The sequence below is a fragment of the Misgurnus anguillicaudatus genome, chromosome 3 (genome assembly GCF_027580225.2).
Source record: "Misgurnus anguillicaudatus chromosome 3, ASM2758022v2, whole genome shotgun sequence".
In the NCBI taxonomy this organism is placed as follows: domain Eukaryota; kingdom Metazoa; phylum Chordata; class Actinopteri; order Cypriniformes; family Cobitidae; genus Misgurnus; species Misgurnus anguillicaudatus.
In genome coordinates, this window is record NC_073339.2 from 8529640 (window position 1) to 8550637 (window position 20998).

Sequence of the window (20998 nt, forward strand, 5' to 3'; positions counted from 1 at the left end):
AAATACAAATTAAAACAATTGCCAGGGGTGTTTAAAATAAATACATTTAGTTTAATTCCTGTTTTTACACAAGCCTACCATATCATCTTCTGAATAGTCTTGTATTAATAAGTCAATGAAGTGTTTACATATCAGGATGTTTGTTTAAATAAACTACACTGCAAAAAATGATTTTCAAGAAAAAAATCTTAGTATTTTTGTCTTGTTTTCAGTAAAAATATAAAAAAATTCTTAAATTAAGATTAAGATTTAAATTAAGATTTTCTTGATGTGCAAAACGACCCAAGAAAATAAGTCTAGTTTTTAGACCAAAAATATCAAATGTAAGAATTTTTTTTTTAAATTAAGAAAAAAATGCTTACCACGTTGGCAGATTTTTTGCTTATTTTATGCAGAAAATTATTATTTTGGTCTAAAAACTAGACTTATTTTCTTCGGTCGTTTTGCTCATCAAGAAAAAGCATCTTAATCTAGGATTTTTTTTGATATTTTTACTGAAAAAATACTAAGAAATGTTTTTCTTGAAAATATTTTTTTTGCAGTTTATAATAAAAATTTAAATATTGATTGATAATTTCTCATTAAAAAGTGTATTAATCGTCTGAACTGTAAAAACAATAAAAACGATAAAAGAATTAATGGTTTGCGTGGTTTTTCATAATGTCTGTTTTTCAAAGAGAATCCTCTCAATTAAAGAAAAAAAATATCGTTTTGCATGAATGTTTGCATTTTGTTGTATTTCAGAGTAAAATGTAACATTAACTAGACACTCTTAAAGGGGACATTTCACACGACTTTTTTACCATTTCAAATAAATATTTGGTGTCCCCAGAGTACATATGTGAAGTTTTAGCTCAAAATACCATATAGATAATTTATTATAGCATGTTAAAATTACCACTTTGTAGGTGTGTCCGTTTAAATGCAAATGAGCTGATCTATGCACTAAATGGCAGTGCCGTAGTTGGATAGTGCAGATTAAGGGGCGTTATTATCCTCTTCTGACATCACAAGGGGAGCCGAATTTCAATGTCCTATTTTTTTCGCAAACTTGCAGAGAATGGTTTACCAAAACTAAATTACTGGGTTAATCTTTTTTTTACATTTTCTAGGTTGATAGAAGCACTGGTGACCCAATTATAGCACTTAAACATGAAAAAGGTCAGATTTTTTAGATATGTCCCCTTTAAATAAATATAGGCTGTTACTGTATAAATCAATAGTGTGTGAAAGGTCACATGAGTGTTACACTTTGTTTATTGTTGAGTAATTCTGCTTGCAGACCACTATCTGTTCATGGAAACACTCAACGTGATAACAGCAGTATCTAACTTGTGTTTACAAAGGGTCAATACAATGCTGTTAATAATCCGTAAGTTATAGTTTAATAAGAGACAACAAAATGGTCTATGGTCAAAGGTCTATAACACCAAATTACTGTATTTGTACAAACATAAGTTAGTAAAAATCTATATAAGCAAAGCCCTGGTGACTCTTGACCTACATCACTTATATATATATATATATATATATATATATATATATATATATATATATACACACACACACACACACACACACACACACACACACAAACTTAAAAAATGTTTTTAAACTTCTGAGAAAGACTGTCAACCCAACACTAAAATTCCCCCATTTTGTAGTAATGAAAGAAAGCCACTTTTTTTTTACTTTTTTATTAACTGATTCACTGCACCTCAGATCATCTGACATTTGCTGCAAGTGGTAAACAGAAAAAAAATAAATCATAACCTGCCCAAAATGCCACATAACAGTGAAATAGGTGTTGCAGTCTAAGAATGAAATCATTTCTCCTCTGTAGGACATTCATAGACAGAAGAGGTCCTTACATATATGTACAATATTATACAGAACTTTGGACAAATTATCACAGAACGTATATAAAATAAAAATACAAATCTGACATGAAATAAAGTGCATTCTTAAAAGATCACATTTTTTAGGAAATAAAAAATACTCAAATATGACCACAAAACCAATTGAATTGTGACACGAACACATATTCCAACATATACAAGTGGACAACTTACATTTGAATTGTTTTCTATACAATTTAAGATCTATTCTGCAGCGCAAATCATTCAGAATTAAAATGAAACCAAGCTTTACAGTGTAACTAAGCATTATAATGTCTCACCTTTGCAATAAGCTTTAACAGTCACATAAAGTAGTAACATTCTGGGCTGTGAAGTGTTAAATGCTTAAAAAGGGGCCACTAAACAAGAATGGCATAAAAACATTATTAAACAGCAATGAAGGGTCACTCAATCTGATGTGTTATTCCAACTTAATTTGTCTATTAAAACATTCACCACTTATTGTGCATATCTTACTTTATGTTCACTTATACATCCCAATAACTCTCTGTTATACCTCTGTGTTGGGTTTCTATTTAATAGAATAAATAAACATAATATGTTTTTAATAGATATATAAAAATCTTCACAAACACTGAAACGAGATCTGAAACGGCAAATCATATCTGATATGAGAGAACAGCTTGAAAGAGAATACATTTATAGCTATCAGAACCTGTTTATCATGCTACAATGAATGAATACCTCTGTATGGTATTACGAAATACAAATAAAGCACTCTTGGTCTATTCACCCCCTGCTAATACTACTTTAAAATAAGGGTGTAAAATAGTGAAGGTGCACCTGTTAGCCATCAGATGGCAGCATGATCCAATCTATCCCTGTCGCACCCCAAAGGGATAGTTCACCCAAAAATGAAAATTCATCTCTCATGTTGTTACAAACCTGTAAACATTTCTTTATTCTGATGAACACAACAGTAGATATTTTGAGTAATGTTTGTAACCAAACCAATCATGAGCCCCATTCACTTCCACAGTACGAAAAAATAATACTATGGAAGTGAATGGGGCTCAGGTACGGTTTGGTTAAAACAAATACAGGTTTGTAACAACATGAGAGTGAGTAAATGATGATCCCTGGGTGAACCATCCCCCCAAGGCGCGACAGCAACAGACCGGGTGACACTGCATCTTAGCAATAAATGTAGTTTGAATAATATGTTTTGTTTACACACAGCAGTAATAAATAAATCAGAACAATAGCCCAATAGTAATAATAATGTTATACATGTTCATGAAATATTTTAAATAGCGTAGTAACTATGTAAATTAAATGACGTACATACTTCTTAAAGGTGCAGTGTGTAATTTTTAAAAGGATCTCTTGACAGAAACGCAAAATAATATACAAAACTATATTATCAGAGGTGTATAAAGACTTTTTTATAATGAACCGTTATGTTTTTATTACCTTAGAATGAGATTGTTTTTATCTACATACACTGAGGGTCCCCTTACGTGGAAGTCGCCATTTTGTTTCGCCATGTTTCTACAGAAGCCCTTAACGGACAAACTTTTTCCTAAGTTGTCTCCAATGATGACATTTTTCCGGTGGTGGCTATCGTAGCTTCCCTATGCGTTTCAAAAGCGAGGGGTGAGCAGTGGACTGAGCCGTTGGTTGCAATTCGCAACCTCACCACTAGATAAAATGTACACACTGCACCTTTAACCTTTAACTAACACCAGATTCGAGTTCAACGATTTGCGCGAGTAGATTACATACAAAGTCAATGCAAAGACGCGATCAGACGCATCCTCGCATGGGGTGATGCAAATGACGCGATACGGGCGGCGCGTTTGTCGCAAAAACACGCGCTATTCGCCTCAAACGTGTCTTCACCCAAGTTGAAAATATTTAACTCGGGCGAAAAATTTGCATGACACGAAGTTAAATCCCGCGAGTAATCTAGAGTGAGTAACGCGATGCCCCGAGTTAGGTGTGTACGTAGCATTAAAACCGTACGTTATATATAGTATGTGTTGGTGCGGTATGCATACCCCCGAAGATAATACATACTTTATTTTAATTGATTAACTTTTTGAATTTGGCGGATCCTTAGCTCTCATGACCTGATGGGATAGAAAAGTAGGCCTAGTATCCAATGCATACTTAAAAATCCACAAAAGCAGTAGACCATCCAAATACCACATACGTGTTGATGGTTTAGATTTCTTTTCTAATTAGAAAGTTTGATAATACTGAAACAAATCCAACGTCATTCACATCTACAGATGCTAAAACTCGCAAAAAATCATTTTAACAATGCATATGACCTCTATTGTACACCATAAAGAGACATTTTGTGATTATGTTTTAGGGATATTAAAATTGTGAAAATTAAACAACATCTGTCTGATCTTTCACAAACATTTATATTTTGCATAAAGCTTGCATACGCCCAGGTGTTAAGTCTAGACACACGTTTACTAAAATTTTCTTTGCATGTTGGTGAAGAACAATCCGATCACACAGTGAAACGCCAACAGACTGGAGGCTGAATTTGCCCCTGTGTTGCCATGACAACTATGACATTTACTGATGCTTGTACAACTATAGAGTACATTTATTATACAAAAGTGTGCTGATACATTAATCTCTGCTTCGATCTGTTGGGACATGTGTTAAAGGAATAGCTAACCCAAAAACTCTTGCCATCATTTATTCACCCCATGACATTTGAATGCATTACTTTCTTTCTTCCATGAAACATAAAAGGCGGTAGCAAGCCCTTAAGCAGCCTTTCTATACAAGAAAAGTATCAAGAAAGTCATTATTAATCAATTATATTAATCAATTTTTAACACACATGTGAAAGTCAAATGCGTTTGATATCCACGACGTCAAATCTAGAGCGGCGCGTCCATAGGCACCATTCCAATGTGACTTTGGCATTTCAGACAAATGGCAGAAGGGAAGATAATTCTTCATGCGTCACGCAAAGCTATCATATGGCTTGAAATAACACTTAAGACTTATTCCTAAGGACATGTTATGATTCATGAAAGAAATAAAACAAAATAGCATGGGTTTACTCTTGAATGCTGTAATCTAAAAACTGTATTTATATGTATCTAATTTTATTTTATGATCTCATTGTTACTACAGTATGTTAGTCTTCCACGTACACGATCCCCGACAAATGTGTCTGGACCCTTAACCAATTCTCTCATGTTATCGAATTACAAAGCTTACAGTAGATGAATCATCATTCAGGTTGCGAATGCAAGACTACAGAGAACGAAGTCACAGCGAGGTCAACGATCCATTTCAAAGAGACTTCAGGAGTCAAACGCATAAGAAATGAAAGGTGCTTCAGGGACTACATCATGTCAAGAACACTGCTTAAGAGCGGCGTATACAAGTTTGGGTCAAATCTTCTTGAGAAAGCTGAGATACTGCAAATATGAAATCTCAATGCACAGTCAAGCAATGGCATTCCCATTCATCTCAATGCTCGACTCTGACTTAGAAATGTAAAAAATAAAAGATTTCACATTTTAGTATAGAGACAGAGCTCAGTTATGCAAATTTGAAAACCACGCCCAACGGGGGAGAAAGCAATCCAACCGTCTCCATTGACTTTGTATTGCGAGAAGCCGCCTCCTTGTCATTTCTGGCTTATAACAAAAAACTGAACAATGCCCAAAAGCCGCTGCGCGACAACATGCACAGCCAACAAGCCAAAAAACCCAGAAATACGTTTTTATAAGCCGTCGAGCCGTAAACCCAGTCTTTAAGGAGAATAAAGTGGATCGCCGACTACGTTTCCCCTAGTGGACGCAGTTCTACTAATAGAAGTACTATGAAAAGTTGCCTGTGTCCATTTTTGTGTCTTTAGACGCTCGTTTTTGGGGGTCGACAGCTTATAAAAACTTATTTACAGATTAAACTTAAAAAAATATTAATACATAAAAGCTGGTGTTTGACATGGTTTACAAATAACACGCCAAAAAAAAAAAAAAAAAAACGTTTTTATAAGCTGTCGACTTCAAAAAACGAGCGTTTAAAGACACAGAAATGGAAACAGGCAACTTTTCATAGTACTCCTATTAGTAAAACTGCATCCAATAGGGGGAAACGCAGTCGGCAATCCACTTTATTCTCCTTAAAGGCTGGGTTTTACGGCTCGACAGCTTATAAAAACTTATTTCTGGGTTCTTTGGCTTGTTAGCTGTACATATTGTCACACAGCAGCTTTTAGGCATTATTCTGTTTTTTTTTATAAGCCAGAAATGACAAGGAGGCGGCCTCTCGCAATACAAAGTCAATGGAGACGGACGGACCGCTTCCCCCCCCTGTGGGCGTGGCCCTCAGGTTATGACGCGCTGCGCTCTGTCTCTATGACAAGAGAATTGGTTAATTTTTCACATCTACAGTCGAAAAAAAAATGCTGGGTTATTTTCAACCCAAGCGGTGTTGGATCAAACAGAGACAAACCCAAACCATTGGGTTGGAATTTGAACTATACTGGGTTGTTTCAACACAAATTGCTGGGCTGTTTAAAAAACATCATTATTTTGAAAATAACCCAGAATTTCTTATGCAGCTTTCACATAGGACGCGGTGTGCACTGCACTATGAAACCCATTCATTTCAATGGCTTGCGCCGCGCGAGGGCGGTTTGTTGTTGCGTCGAGCAAAGTGCGAGCGCAGGGGAGCGCAACTTGCGCGAGCGCCGCAGTCAAAGTTCAAAATAGTTTAACTTTTGTGCTGCGCTCTGTGACGATTTCCTGCGCGGCCAATAGAAACGAGATATTAGAGGGCAACAGCTTGTCGTGATATTTTCAATCTTGACCAAGAGTCCACCAATAGGTTTTAATCGATTGTTTACAGAAATCATAGTTGGTCACATCAGAAAACGGAGGAAAATTATTTTGGTGTCCACAGTATTCAGCATTGTTTGATCTGTTAAAGCACTTTGCGCTTGGCTTTTTTCATCTTGTTGCACAAGCACCACAGAGCATGCAACTATTCAGTTTCTCTTACACACACACATCCAACACACACTCTTAAATAATACACCTATCAGGAGCTCTGAATGTACAATAAATAACAGCCTTGAAAAGAACCTTGCGGTAAGTTTCTTTTCGTTCTGCGCAATATGGTTTAAGTCACTTGTCTAGGATGTCCTTTAATATTTAAGTGCTTTTGAAGTACACCGAATTCTCAAAAAAAGAAGGCATTTATATTCCCTACAAGTACAAGATCAAGAGCCATTCTTAGGAGTACTGGCTGTCTTCACATGCAATGAAGTGCTAGGAAGGCTTTGATCAACCCCGTTGGTGCTTGATCTACTCCCAGAAGCGGCCTCTGTCTTTCCCGGTGCACAAGCTTGGGTCACATGCAATGATTTGAAGGCATCTTTGGCCTGAGTTTCACCTGTAGATTTCACCAGTGTGGCCAAACCAGATTTATCACCAGGGGACTGAGGTTGGGATTTGGGAAGATCCGGAGACACTCCAGTTGGAGATGGAGTCGGAGATGGAGAGCTTTCCTCGACAACCTCCAAAAGACCTTTGTCCTCCCAATCGAATGTTGCACGGTAGCAGCTGACCGGAGGCAGGCTCTTTTCTTGCCTAAGTTTGCCCAAAGCCGAGCATTGTGCCTGGGGTGGGTGCGGTGAAATAACCCCTTTAGATGGAGTTCTCACCCTTACATCCGAAGTTCTCGTAAGGGGATCTAAAGCACTTTTTTTTAGACTCTCAACATCACAAGGTCCTTTACTTGCTTTGGTTATCTCTGTGCCTACTGTCTTGCCAGGAGCAGAACATGGTACGCCTTGTTTGTTTAAAACAACTTCCTGTTTCACTTCTCGCTCTTGTGTCTCTGAAGACTCTTTGCTGATGACATCTGATGTGCTTACAGAAGATAAAGGCTTGGTGGTTCCTACTTGCTGGTTATGGGTAGTCTTACCTGCATCAATTCCTGTTTCTTTGATTATACTTGGACTTGTAGTTTTGGCAAATGGGGAAGACACTGTAGTCAGAGGTGATGGAATAGAGGTAACCATACTAGGCTTGTACTCTGATGCCGTTGGAGAAGATTTGGTAAATGGAGGCTGCCCAGTCTGGGGTTTAGCTAGGCTAACTTCCTGTAGAGATGAATTTTGAATTCCAGGTGGTGTAAAGCTAGCTGGAAGGATTGTCTCTTTGACCACCCCTGGTTTAGCATCACTAGTTTGGCTCAGTTCACTCATCCTTTCCTTATTTCTTTCTCTTTCTCTTCCAGCAAGCAAAGCATCTCTACTCAAGGGTGACTCCTGCCTGCCCAACTTCCTGACCGGCTTCAGAACGCCCGTTTCAGGTGGAGAGGGGGTCTGCTGGGTGGGCGAAGGAGAAGTCACTGGGGCGGATGGCAAGTTCTCACCCTCAATTTCCATCAGACTCTGTAGTCCCAGCTCACAGTGGAATCCATCCTTGCGATAATCGGAATGTCCGACCTCCAAACTGTGCTTCCTCATCACCCCAATTCCTCCTTTTTTCTCTGATGAAGAAGATGTAAGAGGTGATCCGAGCTTTTCCGCCGACTGCACTCTTTTGAGTAGCGGTGACCGGGGCGGCTCAGCGCTCTTGGGTCGAGGTCTTATGATCGGTGGGGAGGAATGCAGTTTGGCAGGAAAGGTCTGGGTGGTGTTGGAGCTTCCAACCGTGTGGCCGGGTAACGGAGGTGGTGAAGACTGAGTGGGAGATGGTGTATGAGCTAACGGAGACAGAGGAATGTTTCCTGCAGACTTGCATCGGGCTGAACGGTATTGCCGGTGCAGTTTGGGGGAAAGTCCGTGCAAGGAGCTGGGCCGCATGTGCTGGGTGGTTGCGGGAGAATTCGGGGTACTGGAAGCAGGAGAGCTGCTCTGAGAGGAGGCACCTGGGTGACATCCATCAAAAGGTTCAAAAACCATCTTTTCAATAAAGTTTATAATTGAAACCTTGTAAAAATGCTACTCACCGAGGTGGGACGAGTCAGAGGCTGATCGATAACTCTGGGTGGGTGAGTGAGTAGACAAGCTGTGTGTAGGAGAGCCAGGAAGACTTTCACTGGATGATAGTGACCTGTTCAAAGACGACAGACTACGGCTCGTATGCAGCAGGTTGGACTGTTTAGTTATCTTGCGGAACAGAGAGCCGCGCCTCTTACTGTAAATGGAGAGAGAAGATATAAATGACAGAACAGGAAACTGGAACAATTTTGTTGATGTTAATGACCGCAGTCATTTTGTACCTCTCCTGTCCCTCTTTGATGGGCCTTTTACTGCGTCTGGCCATCTTGGACTTGTAGCTAGACTTGCGTGCTGGTCCCTGTTGTATGGAGGTGTTCTCAAAGGGTGTGGTGGTCACTGTTACCTTGTTTCCACTCTGAACATTGATAAAGCAAAGAAGTTTGTAGGCCGTGTCCACATATACCAGCAGTTTTAACTTTGGGGAACCATGCCATACTTAATGTCTCACCTTAAGAATAAGCTCTACAACCTCAGTATGGACCAATCCATGCACAGATTCTCCGTTGACATGAGTGATGAGGTCACCAGCACATAGCCCCGCCTCCTGAGCAGGCCCTCCATCCTCAACATGCTGTAATTGGAAATTGACAGTATTATGGAATAACAATGTACAACACCAAAAAAAAATTCTGTGTGTTAATTTGTCATCTTTGTTCGCCCTTCTCACCCAGACTATATGGTGCACACTATAGACATCAGTGTCTCCCATGTAGACCCGTATGGCACGGAGGGTGAAACCGTACTTCTTGCCAGACCGGTGAATGGTAATAGGTGAACGAAGCACCGTGACCGTGGGGCAGTAGTCGCGGCTGGGGGAGGAGTCTCGTGAAGAGGGGTTGGAGGAGAGAGAGCGTGGGGACATAGGACTGGCCAACGGAGAGCTACCCAACTGCTGCTCAACTAGAAATTGACAAACAATTATGAATTTCTCTTATGTAAACATGCCAAGGTATGAACAAGGAATGGACGGTGACGGGAGGCTGAATCGTACCTCCAGGTATCATGACAGACAGTGCTGTCGCAGATGCAGATTTGATGACCTTGTTGCTGGGACGTGAGGTTTGTTTCTCCCCATCAACAGACAGCTGTTGATGGCGCGCTCGTCGAAGCACCAGATCCTTCGTTGCTCGCTGACCAACTGGGTCGCTCGTGGCTACCGTTTCCCTAGAGATGGGTGCTGTGGCCCCTGCATTAGGTATGGGCTGTGGTTCTGATACCTCACCTGGTCTTGATGGCTTATCTGCAAATTTACATAGGACTATTAAAAGAAGTTTAAATCTGTATGTCTTACTGGACTGTTCTTGGCTGCATTTTAATAACCTCACCTGGTCCCTTACTGCCACTTGTTGACATCACTTCCTTCCCAGCATTCCGTTGTTCATTAGCACTTGGTGATGACGGAGCAGTAGCTTCCTCTACTGATGATCCAGTGGCCTTAGTGCCCCACAGTCGTGCCACGAGCTCTGCGTCGCCCTCTTGAGAAGCAAACCGGTGCGTGTCCATAAGGGCTGAAAAACGTCGCCGGGCGCCCATTGGAGGACTGCAGTCACCCTCCATATACAGAGACTCAGAGCATGACAGGCGCTTCCTGCGGAAATATATGTGAAAGGAATGAGGTGGTTTCTGACCATTTCATTTTTACTAATTATTCTACTTCCTTAAACTAAAATGCTGTACTTCCAGGTGCCATGCTAGACTTCCGATTTCTTCCAATTTAAATTGGTTTTAAGGAATTCTCATCCATTTCTGCCTGTCACACACACTTACATTTCAGGCGAGCTTGTCCTCCAACTCTTGTCCCTCATACTGAAGCTGCCCAGACTCTCCCTCTTGGCCATTTTTTCATCACGCCGACCTTTGTGCTCTCTACGCGTGACTACAGGGGTCTTCTGCTCCAGCTGGGACAGGTGCTCCATACTGCTATACACCTGAAACACAGATGTCCGAGGCAAGCGCTGCTTTACTTAGGTGTCAGACAGGCTTATAATCATTTAGTAATCAGGGGAATGTTTGTATATACATCGCAGCAGTACTAATACCTCATCTCATGAATAAGATAATTAATGATAAATGTACGAATCAAACATCATGTGGGCCAAGGGAAATCTGATACAGAATAGTAAAATCACTTCCTTTACTACTATTTGTAGTCTCAGTGTTGCGCCCCTTGGATTTGTCCTCTGGTTTTGTTCAATAATTTAAAGGTCACTTCTTAATGTAAACACATTACAATTACTGACAATTCAGAAAAAGGAAAACCTTTAAGAGACTGTGCATGTTAAACTTATCTGGTTATAATAATAAAACCAAGCTCTCATCTTTCCTACATTAAACGAATCAACGATGACCTTGGATCCCATTAAACAGGGAGAAGAAAAAAGAAAAGGCAGACAGATAGAAGAGGAGCAGTGTGTGAGTGCTTTTGAGAAAGTGTCAGACTGACCTTGCTAAAACGTGGCGAGCAGGAGGAGAACTGTCGTATCTCGACCGGCTCATCATCATTGGTGTCGTCCTCATCGTACGAGTTGATGTGCCGATAACGCTCGGACCGTGCTGTGGTGAGAGAGAGAGATGATGGTGTGAGATACTGTGATGGCGGTCAAGGGCGAAAGCAAATCTGAGCAAATCCTCACTGTCAAAGTAGCTGGTGTCCTCCTCGGACTCCAGATGAGGGATGAACTCGGCTTTCTGCCTGAGTAACCCGTTCCAGTCCAAGCCCGAGAAAAACGAGTGCTGCTTTACTTCGAACGCTCCACCTGTTGCACAAAATAAACAGGCTATTCTGATTAGATACAGGTGCTATGTTAATAGTTCACCCATCCTTGCGATGTTAAATGTCTTTCTTACATCTATGGAACACAACTGGAGAAATTAAGAGTTTGGTTCCAAAACGCAATAAATCCATTTTGACTGATTTTGGTAATAAATTTGTTTGAAAACCACTATTTTCTGTTATAAACTTTCACATAGCATCTTTAGGTTATAATAACATTAAAAATTCTAATCCATAATTAGATTTTCAAAGATTTATTATAAAAACTGATTATTTTTTCGGCAAAATGCATTAAATCATAAAGTTTTTTTCAAAATGCTATAAATTTATTAAATCAATATATAAATGTGCATTCATCTTTACCATGTTATATTCATTTAGTTGACTAGTGGTATACACTGATGAAAAAAATAAAAACATTAATGTCATTAATCCAAACTACTTACTTTGTCATATTAAGAACACTGTCATTGCTGCTGTCATCATTGGGACGTCGTCGCTGAACTTTCTTGACAGCGATCAGCTGTAAAATGTTTTGGTCCTGCTCGATTTTCGTTGACTTTGAGTAAAATAAAGTAACGTTTTTCATACGATCTCCTGGGGTCAATGTGTTAGCATGACAGAAGCTTGCTGATGTCGTGTGAGAATAAGCAACAGCATTTTTCCTTCGCCCGAGTGCCTCTCGTGTAAATTATTCGATTTTGATGGCTTACGTTTCTTCTCCATCACAGAAACGAAAATAACGAAGTACAAAGTAGATGAGGAAAACTAGGATTCTGTGTGTATTCAAAGCGCCGCTTTTATTGTTTACAATGCGTGGAATGGTGCGCTGTGATTGGTTAAGCGGATTTATTGCATTCTGCAGAGAAGTAGGAGTGACGTTTATCGCATTTTGGGGAAAAAAAAGAGAAAAGATGACAGAATAACACGGCGGAGATTGGATTTGCGTAAAATTAAGAATTGACTTTTTATTACTGTACCTAATGTTTTTAAATGGTGTTTTTCGAGTTTTGGAACCAAACTCTTCAAATATTTCTTCTGTTTTCATATACAATGCAAGTGAGTTGTAACTAAAGCTGTAAAGCTTCAAACATAACAAAAAACACTATAAAAATCCCACAAATGATACATATAGTAGTAGTTATATAGTCCTGTTACAGATTTAAAACCTTTAAAATATAGGGAGTTAAGAGTCGCAAGATGTTGGATATCAATGTACAAGATCACAGAAAACCCCAGGCCACATTCGCTTTCATTGTAAGCACATGCTTTAAAAGAGCTAGGTCCAGTCCTTGATTCTGATTGGTCAATAGGTGTGTTTTATTTATAATAAAACACAGCTATGACCATGATGTATCACCCTTAGCAGCGTAAAGGTATGCGAAACGTTCTGTCGCTGTTCACATCCGGTCAGGAACTATTTGTTTCAAAATAAATAAGGCTTTTACTGATTTTACTTCATGAAAGATGCATTGATACATATTTATTTGCTTTAATATTTGTATTGTGTGGTAATCGTTTCATAAAAGCAATAAGGTACTCGTTGTGCCGCTATAAACACGACTTTTCACGACACAGCACAGCCTTGTTATTTTTTTAAATAAAAAATTTCCTCAACAATCTCTTTTTCTTTCCAATCCCGAGGAATGGTAAGAGGGTAGGGCCCAGGAAAGAACGCAGCGATTAGTAAATGGCAACATGACCCAACTTCCAACGATCCAATCAATTTTCGATGGAGGAATTAACTTTTTACTTTTTTTTCCCATTTCAGAAGCCGTTTCACTCTGATTAACATCACGATGGGGAAAATAAGATGATCGCTACTTCCATTCCATTGTGACTTTAAAACCGATGTTTTCTTGATTGATAGCACACTACAGTATATTATGCTACTGTGGTTAGCATGAGATTGTGGCATACCTGTGCCCAGTCGAACAAGCGGGTTGGTCTGCAGCAGGGCGGAAATCAGACCTTGAGCATCGCTAGGCAACGCCTCATCTCCATCTGGCCATTCAATATCATCTACATAAACAAACACACAGAGATCAGCTGAGGATCTTCATCGCACTTCAGTTCATGGACTTCCAGACCATTTCAAGATAAATACACAGAGGTGATTTCTGGAGAAACGATCGTGTTTTTGCACTAATCAACACTGCTGTTACTAATCTAAGCGCAATGTTAACCATTTTAGCAGCAGAGAGTGATACTTATCAAAAGTGAAGAAGCAATGCAAGGATGCAAGATTCACTCACATTAAAACATCTGCTCATCTTCTCACCTGTGATCACCTGGCCGAAAAGCTCCTCAGGTGTGTCTCCGAAGAACGGCACACAGCCTACCAGGAACTCGTAGAGAATGATGCCCATGGCCCACCAGTCCACTGGCTTTCCATAGCCTTGCCTGAGAATGACTTCAGGGGCGATATACTCAGGTGTGCCACAAACCTTAAGAGACGAAGAAGGGGCGGATGAGCTACACCACAGTCTTTTGTGCTAGTAAATGACTTTTGAAGGTGTGTACCTGTTTGTCTAGGAACTCCCTGGCATCCTTCTCGATGCGTCCCTCATACAGGTTAGTAGTCAGATTCATGAGCCCCATCTTTGACAAGCCAAAATCAGTCAGCTTAATGTGACCCATCGATGTGATCAACAAACTGTGGAGAAGAACCATGAAAACAACAGGCTTGAATTAATAACCTTTAAAGGTTTTCAACACACATTATGCAGTGTTTAACAGATCAGTGGTTCACGTATTCAAAATTCAGAGTTCCCGCACCTTTTCATGAATAAACTTCATTGGGTTTTCTAGTCATTTGTGATTACTAGACACTGATTTGCATAGAGATTGCACATTTGCATATTTATACATGAATTACTTTTTTTAATGACTAACGCAGGCCTACAAAATTACCCCATTGACTGTGAGAACCTGCTAAAAATAAATTTGTTGAAATATAAATGTTATTTTCGACTATTTACATGTGCATTCATTAATCTTTTAGGTCTTGTGTAATAATGGGACATTTCCATAGGAAAAATAAGTTTGGGGGGGTGAAGGGGGGGCACTGATCCCCCATACCAGATCACATTATGATTTTATCTGAGCTTTTATTGAAATAAAAATATCAAAATTCATATTTTATTTGTCTAATCTTAATATTTATTGGGTAGACTGAGTAACTTAAAGGGACACTCCACTTTTTTTGAAAATATGGTCATTTTCCAGCTCTCCTAAACTTTTGATTTTTACCGTTTTGGAATCCATTCAGCTGATCTCCTGGTCTGGCACTAGCACTTTTAGCATAGCTTAGCACAATCCATTGAATCTAATTAGACTATTAGCATCTCGCTAAAAAAATAACCAAAGAGATATTTTTCCTATTTAAAACTTGACTCTTCTGTAGTTACATCCTGTACTAAGACTGACGGAAAATTAAAAGTTGCCATTTTCTAAGTTTTAATTGATTTAAACCATATTTAAAAACCATGAAGCCGCACTCTCTTGCTAATCTCAAAGTATTGCTGTACCCTTGTTTGCCGGTAGGTGCCCCCCAAGCACAAATGCGAAACTCTGCCTATGCATACAGGTTGGTAAACGTAAACAGAAATACATTTTTTTTGATGAACTATCCTTTCTCTTACTTGTCTGGTTTAAGATCCCGATGTACGATGCCATAATTGTGAATGTATTCAAGTGCCAAAACCGTCTCTGCAAAATACATCCGGGTCATCTCCACAGGCAGAGCTCCGATGTTCTTGAGAAGAGTCGCACAGTCGCCCCCTAAAGAACAGAAATGGAGTGAATTTTGCATCCGTCATGAAACAGTAACACTTTTTTCCATATTTTAATATTCAGGTTCAGAAAATAGGTTATTTTAGGAATAATGAGTGAGTTGTTAGTACATAATGCTAATTAAAATGATTCATTGTAATAAAATAATTTGAAGCCTCACACTCGAAACTTATTCGTTTAAATACTTTACAACAAGACACGGTAATGCTGTGCAAGTGGCATCTTACCCTCTACGTACTCCATAACCATGCACAGGTGCCGGCGTGTCTCAAATGAGCAGAACATGCTGACCACGAAGGGATTCTCTGCGAAGGTCAGGATGTCCCGCTCCACAAACGCCTGCTGGATCTGGTTCCTCAGGATCAGGTTCTGCTTGTTGATCTTCTTCATGGCAAAGCGCTGTCGCGTATCTCTGTGTCTGACCAGATATACAGCTCTGCAATGAAAGAGAGAAAGGGTTGTGCGCAACCATGACATCATTATGATTTGACCTGAGAGTGCTTCAATTATGGTTCAGATTCTGAATTTGAATTTAATTTGAATTGGGATAAGCTAGCATAATGCAAAATTATGTATTTTGAGGAACCAAAAATGGTTCTCGCTGTGAGGAACATTTTAAGCACCTTTATTTTTAAAAGTGTCTATATCTATATCTATCTATCAATCTCTCTCTCTATATATATACATATGTGTGTGTGTGTGTGTGTGTGTGTGTGTGTGTGTGTGTGTGTAATTTGGAAGGCACTGTAAGTGAGTATTCTCACCCATATGCTCCATTGCTGATGAGTTTGATAGTCTGAAAGTCTGATTCACAGGGTGGTTTCATGGCTTTGAGCTTCCCCTGAGATGAAACCAGAGAAAACGGGATTCAGTACAGCGGAAATAAGTCGACTGGAGCATAATTTCATTTCATATCCTTTCATCCTGATTCACTGCTGCTGGAATAATTACTCTAGTTGAGCTCATTCATTTATGAATATGCTTCTGTGTTAAAGGGTGAGAGACCTGCACGCTTATATAAGACTGAACATGTGTAAGATTAATTTATTTTAAGCTTCACTTTAATTACTAGTAAAAATACAGTTTGTGACCCTGGACCACAAAACCAGTCTTAAGGGTCACCTGAAAGCTGAATAAATAAGATTTCCATTGATGTGTGGTTTGTTAGGACAGGACAATATTTGACTACTTGAAAAATCTGGAATCTAAAGGTGCAAAAAAATCAAAACCTTGAAAAATCACATTTAAAGTTGTCCAAATAAAGTCCTTGGCAACACATATTAATGATAAATACATTTATATATATTTTAGGTAGGAAATACAAAAGTTCTTCATTGAACATGATCTTTACTTAATATGCTAATGATTTTTGGCATTAAAAAAAATCTATAATTCTCACCCATACAATGTATTCTTGGCTATTGCTACAAATATACCTTTAAAACTTGTGGTCCAGGGTCAAATTTATATTAATTATTTGGAGTTCCTGAAAAACAACACCAGACACACTCACTTCTGCAGAGTCGTCCGTTTCAGGCGTGTGTGGTCCTTCGCTGTCATAACTCTCCAAATTCACCACATCTACACGTTAAGATGATATTTACTGTAAAATCTTTTAATACATTCATATACAACAAGCATTCCCTGTATGGACACCATAGAGAGAAACTTATAAAGTAAAAACAAACATATGTGTTGTTATCGTCATTTTAAAGGAATCATATTAAGAATTTTTAAAAAAATGTAAAATAAGTATTTGGTGTCCACATAGTGCTTATGTGAAGTTTTAGCTCAAAATACTCCACAGATAATTTATTATAGCATGTTAAAATTGCCACTTTGTAGGTGTGAGCAAAAATGTGCCCTTTTTGGGTGTGTCCTTTAAAATGCAAATGAGCTGATGAAAAGCAAACACTGATCGCCATAATGGTGGTTTGTTGCAATTGAAACTTAATTGTGCTATTTCTAATTATTGTGCTATTTCTCTCTTTCTCTCTGCACTAAACTGCAGCGCCGCGACTGGACAGTGCAGGTATTGTAATTGGCCTTGCTACCTACATCACAAAACAGGCAAAATCTAAACAACCAAATTTTTCCAATGCCTGGACCAAATGGCTTCCAAAACGAAGTTACTGAGTTGATCTTTTTCAGATTTTCTAGATTCATAGAAGCACTAGGGACCCAATTATAGCACTTAAACATGGAAAAAGTCCGATCCTCAAGCCATGACCCAATAGCTTCAAGTTTTCGCCCAAAAATATAAAACGAAAATAAATGCAGCTCCTATTTTAAGCCTGTTAATATAAGCAGAACCGAGGCTCACTGCCATGCGGTGTCTTGACTGTTTTTTATAAAAATGGTGCGTCTCTTAAATAAACTTGGTATAAGTCTTACTGTTTTGCATATAATAGCTTTCAAAACTTTATATACATTTTAGATAAAAATAGCTGTTAAATTTGATTCCGTTTCATATAAACGGAATGAGGAATATTGTTTAATTTTCATCAAATTTTGGTTTGTTACTTAAGGGGAGGTCACACTAGACTTTTTGTTCCACTGACTTCCATTTATACGCATGCAAATGTTATTTTGCTGTGTACCAAAGTTCAAGTCTGTTGAACTCTGACCTGTGATTTCATATCACCAGTATAAAAACCGTATGTCGCTGCGTGATATTTCTCTCTACAGAGCAGCTAAAATGAACAAATCCATAAAAACTTCTATTGACGAACCGCTCCACGCCCATATTCCCAGTAACGTCCCAAAAATACTTGCATGCTCAAAGTTTAGTGTGACCAGCCCTTTAGGTGTGATTATTTTATTGGTTTGTATTTTTCCCAATTATAACGTTTATGAAATTAAATTTTTACATTTTAAAGTGATTTTTAATTCCCAAATAACAATTTTTAGCCAAATGTATACATGTTAAGTTTCGACCAAGAATATTCATTTTGATGCCCCACTACTTTTATTGTAGCAGTGTAATGTTCTAAAACATGCTTGTGATTATTATAACTTTCTATTATTGTAAATAATGTTTATTGTAAAATTTCTATTGGCCTAGAAATGCAGAATTTTAAACATTTCTCATAACTGTACAAAATCTTTCTGTCTTTGATTTACAATGTGATCTAGGATTTTAGAAACCCCACGGTGCACATGGCATAATTAAAGGTGCCATGGCATGAAAATCTGACTTTTTTCATGTTTAAGTGCTATGATTGGGTCCCCAGTACTTCTATCAACCTAGAAAATGTGAAAAAGATCAACCCAGTAACTTAGTTTTGGTAAACCATTCTCTACAAGCACATGAAAAAATAGGTCGTTGAAATTTGGCTCTCCTTATGATGTCATAAGGAGCTCTTATTATAATAATACCACCCCTTAATCTGCACTATCCAAGCACTCCCATTTAGTGCAGAGAGACGAATAATTCAGAGCACAATTGAGTTTTAATTGCAACAATCATTGTGATCAGTGTTTGAATTTAATCAGCTCATTTGCATTTTAAAGGACACACCCAAAACGGCACATTTTTGCACACACCTACAAAGTGGCAATTTAAACATGCTATAATAAATTATTTATATGGTGTTTTGAGCTAAAACTTCACACACTTACTCTGGGGACATCAAAGATTTATTTGACATCTTAAAAAAGTCTTGTGCCATGGCCCCTTTAACACATTTATATACCACAGTACATGGAAATATCATATTACTGTGGTGTATATCCAAAAACATGGTATTAAAATGGTAAATATTTGTATTAAGTGTATTTATAGACTAAACAATGCAACTACATATATTATAATCTAATGAATTAACAGAATGCTGGGTAAAGCGCAATGCTCTTTAGTGAATAATTTCATCTTAAAGACATAAATAATTCACCATCTGTCTTTAATAAGCAGTTTAGCAGCATATTGCACAGTGGAGTCTTAAAACGACACCTTCAGTCACCAAGGCAACCGTGTAGTCTAGAGAGAAGAAACTGAAGCATCACTGATCTAAATAAAGATGAAAACAACAACACCAACTCATGAGGAACAACATCAAAATAAACACACAAACAGCGAGTTTATAGTAGCTGAATTGTGTATAATGACATTTGGGATTATAAACTAATAAACAGGGCATCTTGTGCAGTCGAGAAACAGAACAAATGTAAAGTGACTCAAACGTGTCAAAGCAATTTCACACCAGATTTGACGGACCCGAGCTAATCGGTTTCCCCAGTGATGCTACAGTGTCAGACACGTGATAAATCGCCCGTTTCAAATCTGGGAGAGGATAAATTATGTGCCGGATTTTAAACCAGACAACATTACTCTTAACCCGAAGACACCTTCGGGGGAATGCTGTGCCAAACTCTGTGACGAGAGAGAGCATTCAATGAATTTAATTAAATCGTTAAAACTTCCACGTAATTCATTTAAGTTCATTCAACAAGAAAATAATACAGATTTGTTGCCCAAACGTAACTCCCAGGAAGCATTAAGGACGGGATATCGAATATACAACGCTTATGGATGATATCGCTGCGAAATAAAAATAGCTAATTCGCACCAGGCTGCACAAATCAAGACATTTTTCTGTGTGTTTTGTTAAGTCTAGCTGTGCTGTGCAGGGCAGAAAACAGATGAGTGGTCTGTAAGTGTATGTCTTTATAAAAACCCATTACTCGGAGCCGGCTGCTGTTTGCCAGGTTCGCAGCACTACTTACACCTTTCCCCATGTTCCTGGCATGAATACAAAATTCAGGATCGCTCGTGTGCCTAACCTGTTTCATAATCTAAGTGTGACCCACATTTCCCTGCCTTCCTCTCTTCTTCTACTCTCGTTGCCTCTGGAGATCAAAGCGTTTCCTGTAAAGATGTTTAATGCATTTCTCTCTCGCACCTTCCAACGGATCTCTGGTCAATCCGAGCTGACTGATGATGTATCGTGGGATGTCTGCTTTTATTAGCTGCCCCTCTTTGGCGTGGTCCTCTGCCGCCTCCAAAAGATGGTAGAATTCTTCAGGGTTAAACTCCTGGAAAGAGATGGAGGAGGATTACTAGACAGCTCAAATATATATTTTTATAATTTACAGTGCAAAAGGCTTATAGGGCATACACAGCAAATGCGAATTCAGCGATTTGCGCGAGTAAATTACATACAAAATCTAGACGCGAATAGACGTGATCTTGCGTGGGACAATGCGAACAACGCAAACTAGGTGGCACAAAAACACGTTTAAGACGAATAGCATGTGTTTTTGCGCAAGTTGAAAATATTCAACCCCAAGCGAACAACCCGCGTGACAAAAAGCCAAATCCCGTGAGCGATCCAGAGCAAGGAACGCGTTGCTTTGCGTTTGTTGTGTACTAGGGATGTAACGATTAATCGTGTGTCGCATTAAAAATCGATTCTGAAATCTGAAATCGATTCTGAATTGCAAGGGTGCGATTGTGTGTTTCATGCACAGCTTGTGTGTGTACTACGGCATTTGGTCGGTAGGAAGTCCTTA

General features: G+C 38.8%; 1 protein-coding gene across 2 annotated transcripts in view; it reads right to left on the reverse strand.

The window, feature by feature from the left end:
- Nucleotides 1-6171: 6171 nt before the first annotated feature.
- mast1a (microtubule associated serine/threonine kinase 1a) overlaps nucleotides 6172-20998 on the reverse strand; it is a 58579-nt gene continuing 43752 nt past the window's right edge. For both annotated transcript variants that reach the window (XM_055204433.2, XM_055204436.2), the window contains 18 exons: nucleotides 20389-20521; nucleotides 17001-17068; nucleotides 16252-16328; nucleotides 15715-15923; nucleotides 15337-15475; nucleotides 14216-14348; nucleotides 13974-14139; nucleotides 13613-13714; nucleotides 11553-11675; nucleotides 11363-11472; nucleotides 10687-10847; nucleotides 10245-10507; nucleotides 9911-10159; nucleotides 9587-9819; nucleotides 9368-9490; nucleotides 9141-9274; nucleotides 8868-9055; nucleotides 6172-8786 (listed from right to left, as the gene is read on the reverse strand). In XM_055204433.2, the coding sequence (XP_055060408.2) occupies nucleotides 7129-8786; nucleotides 8868-9055; nucleotides 9141-9274; nucleotides 9368-9490; nucleotides 9587-9819; nucleotides 9911-10159; nucleotides 10245-10507; nucleotides 10687-10847; nucleotides 11363-11472; nucleotides 11553-11675; nucleotides 13613-13714; nucleotides 13974-14139; nucleotides 14216-14348; nucleotides 15337-15475; nucleotides 15715-15923; nucleotides 16252-16328; nucleotides 17001-17068; nucleotides 20389-20521 (4269 nt within the window). In that variant the 3' untranslated portion in view covers nucleotides 6172-7128. The remainder of the gene's footprint in view (nucleotides 8787-8867; nucleotides 9056-9140; nucleotides 9275-9367; nucleotides 9491-9586; nucleotides 9820-9910; nucleotides 10160-10244; nucleotides 10508-10686; nucleotides 10848-11362; nucleotides 11473-11552; nucleotides 11676-13612; nucleotides 13715-13973; nucleotides 14140-14215; nucleotides 14349-15336; nucleotides 15476-15714; nucleotides 15924-16251; nucleotides 16329-17000; nucleotides 17069-20388; nucleotides 20522-20998) is intronic.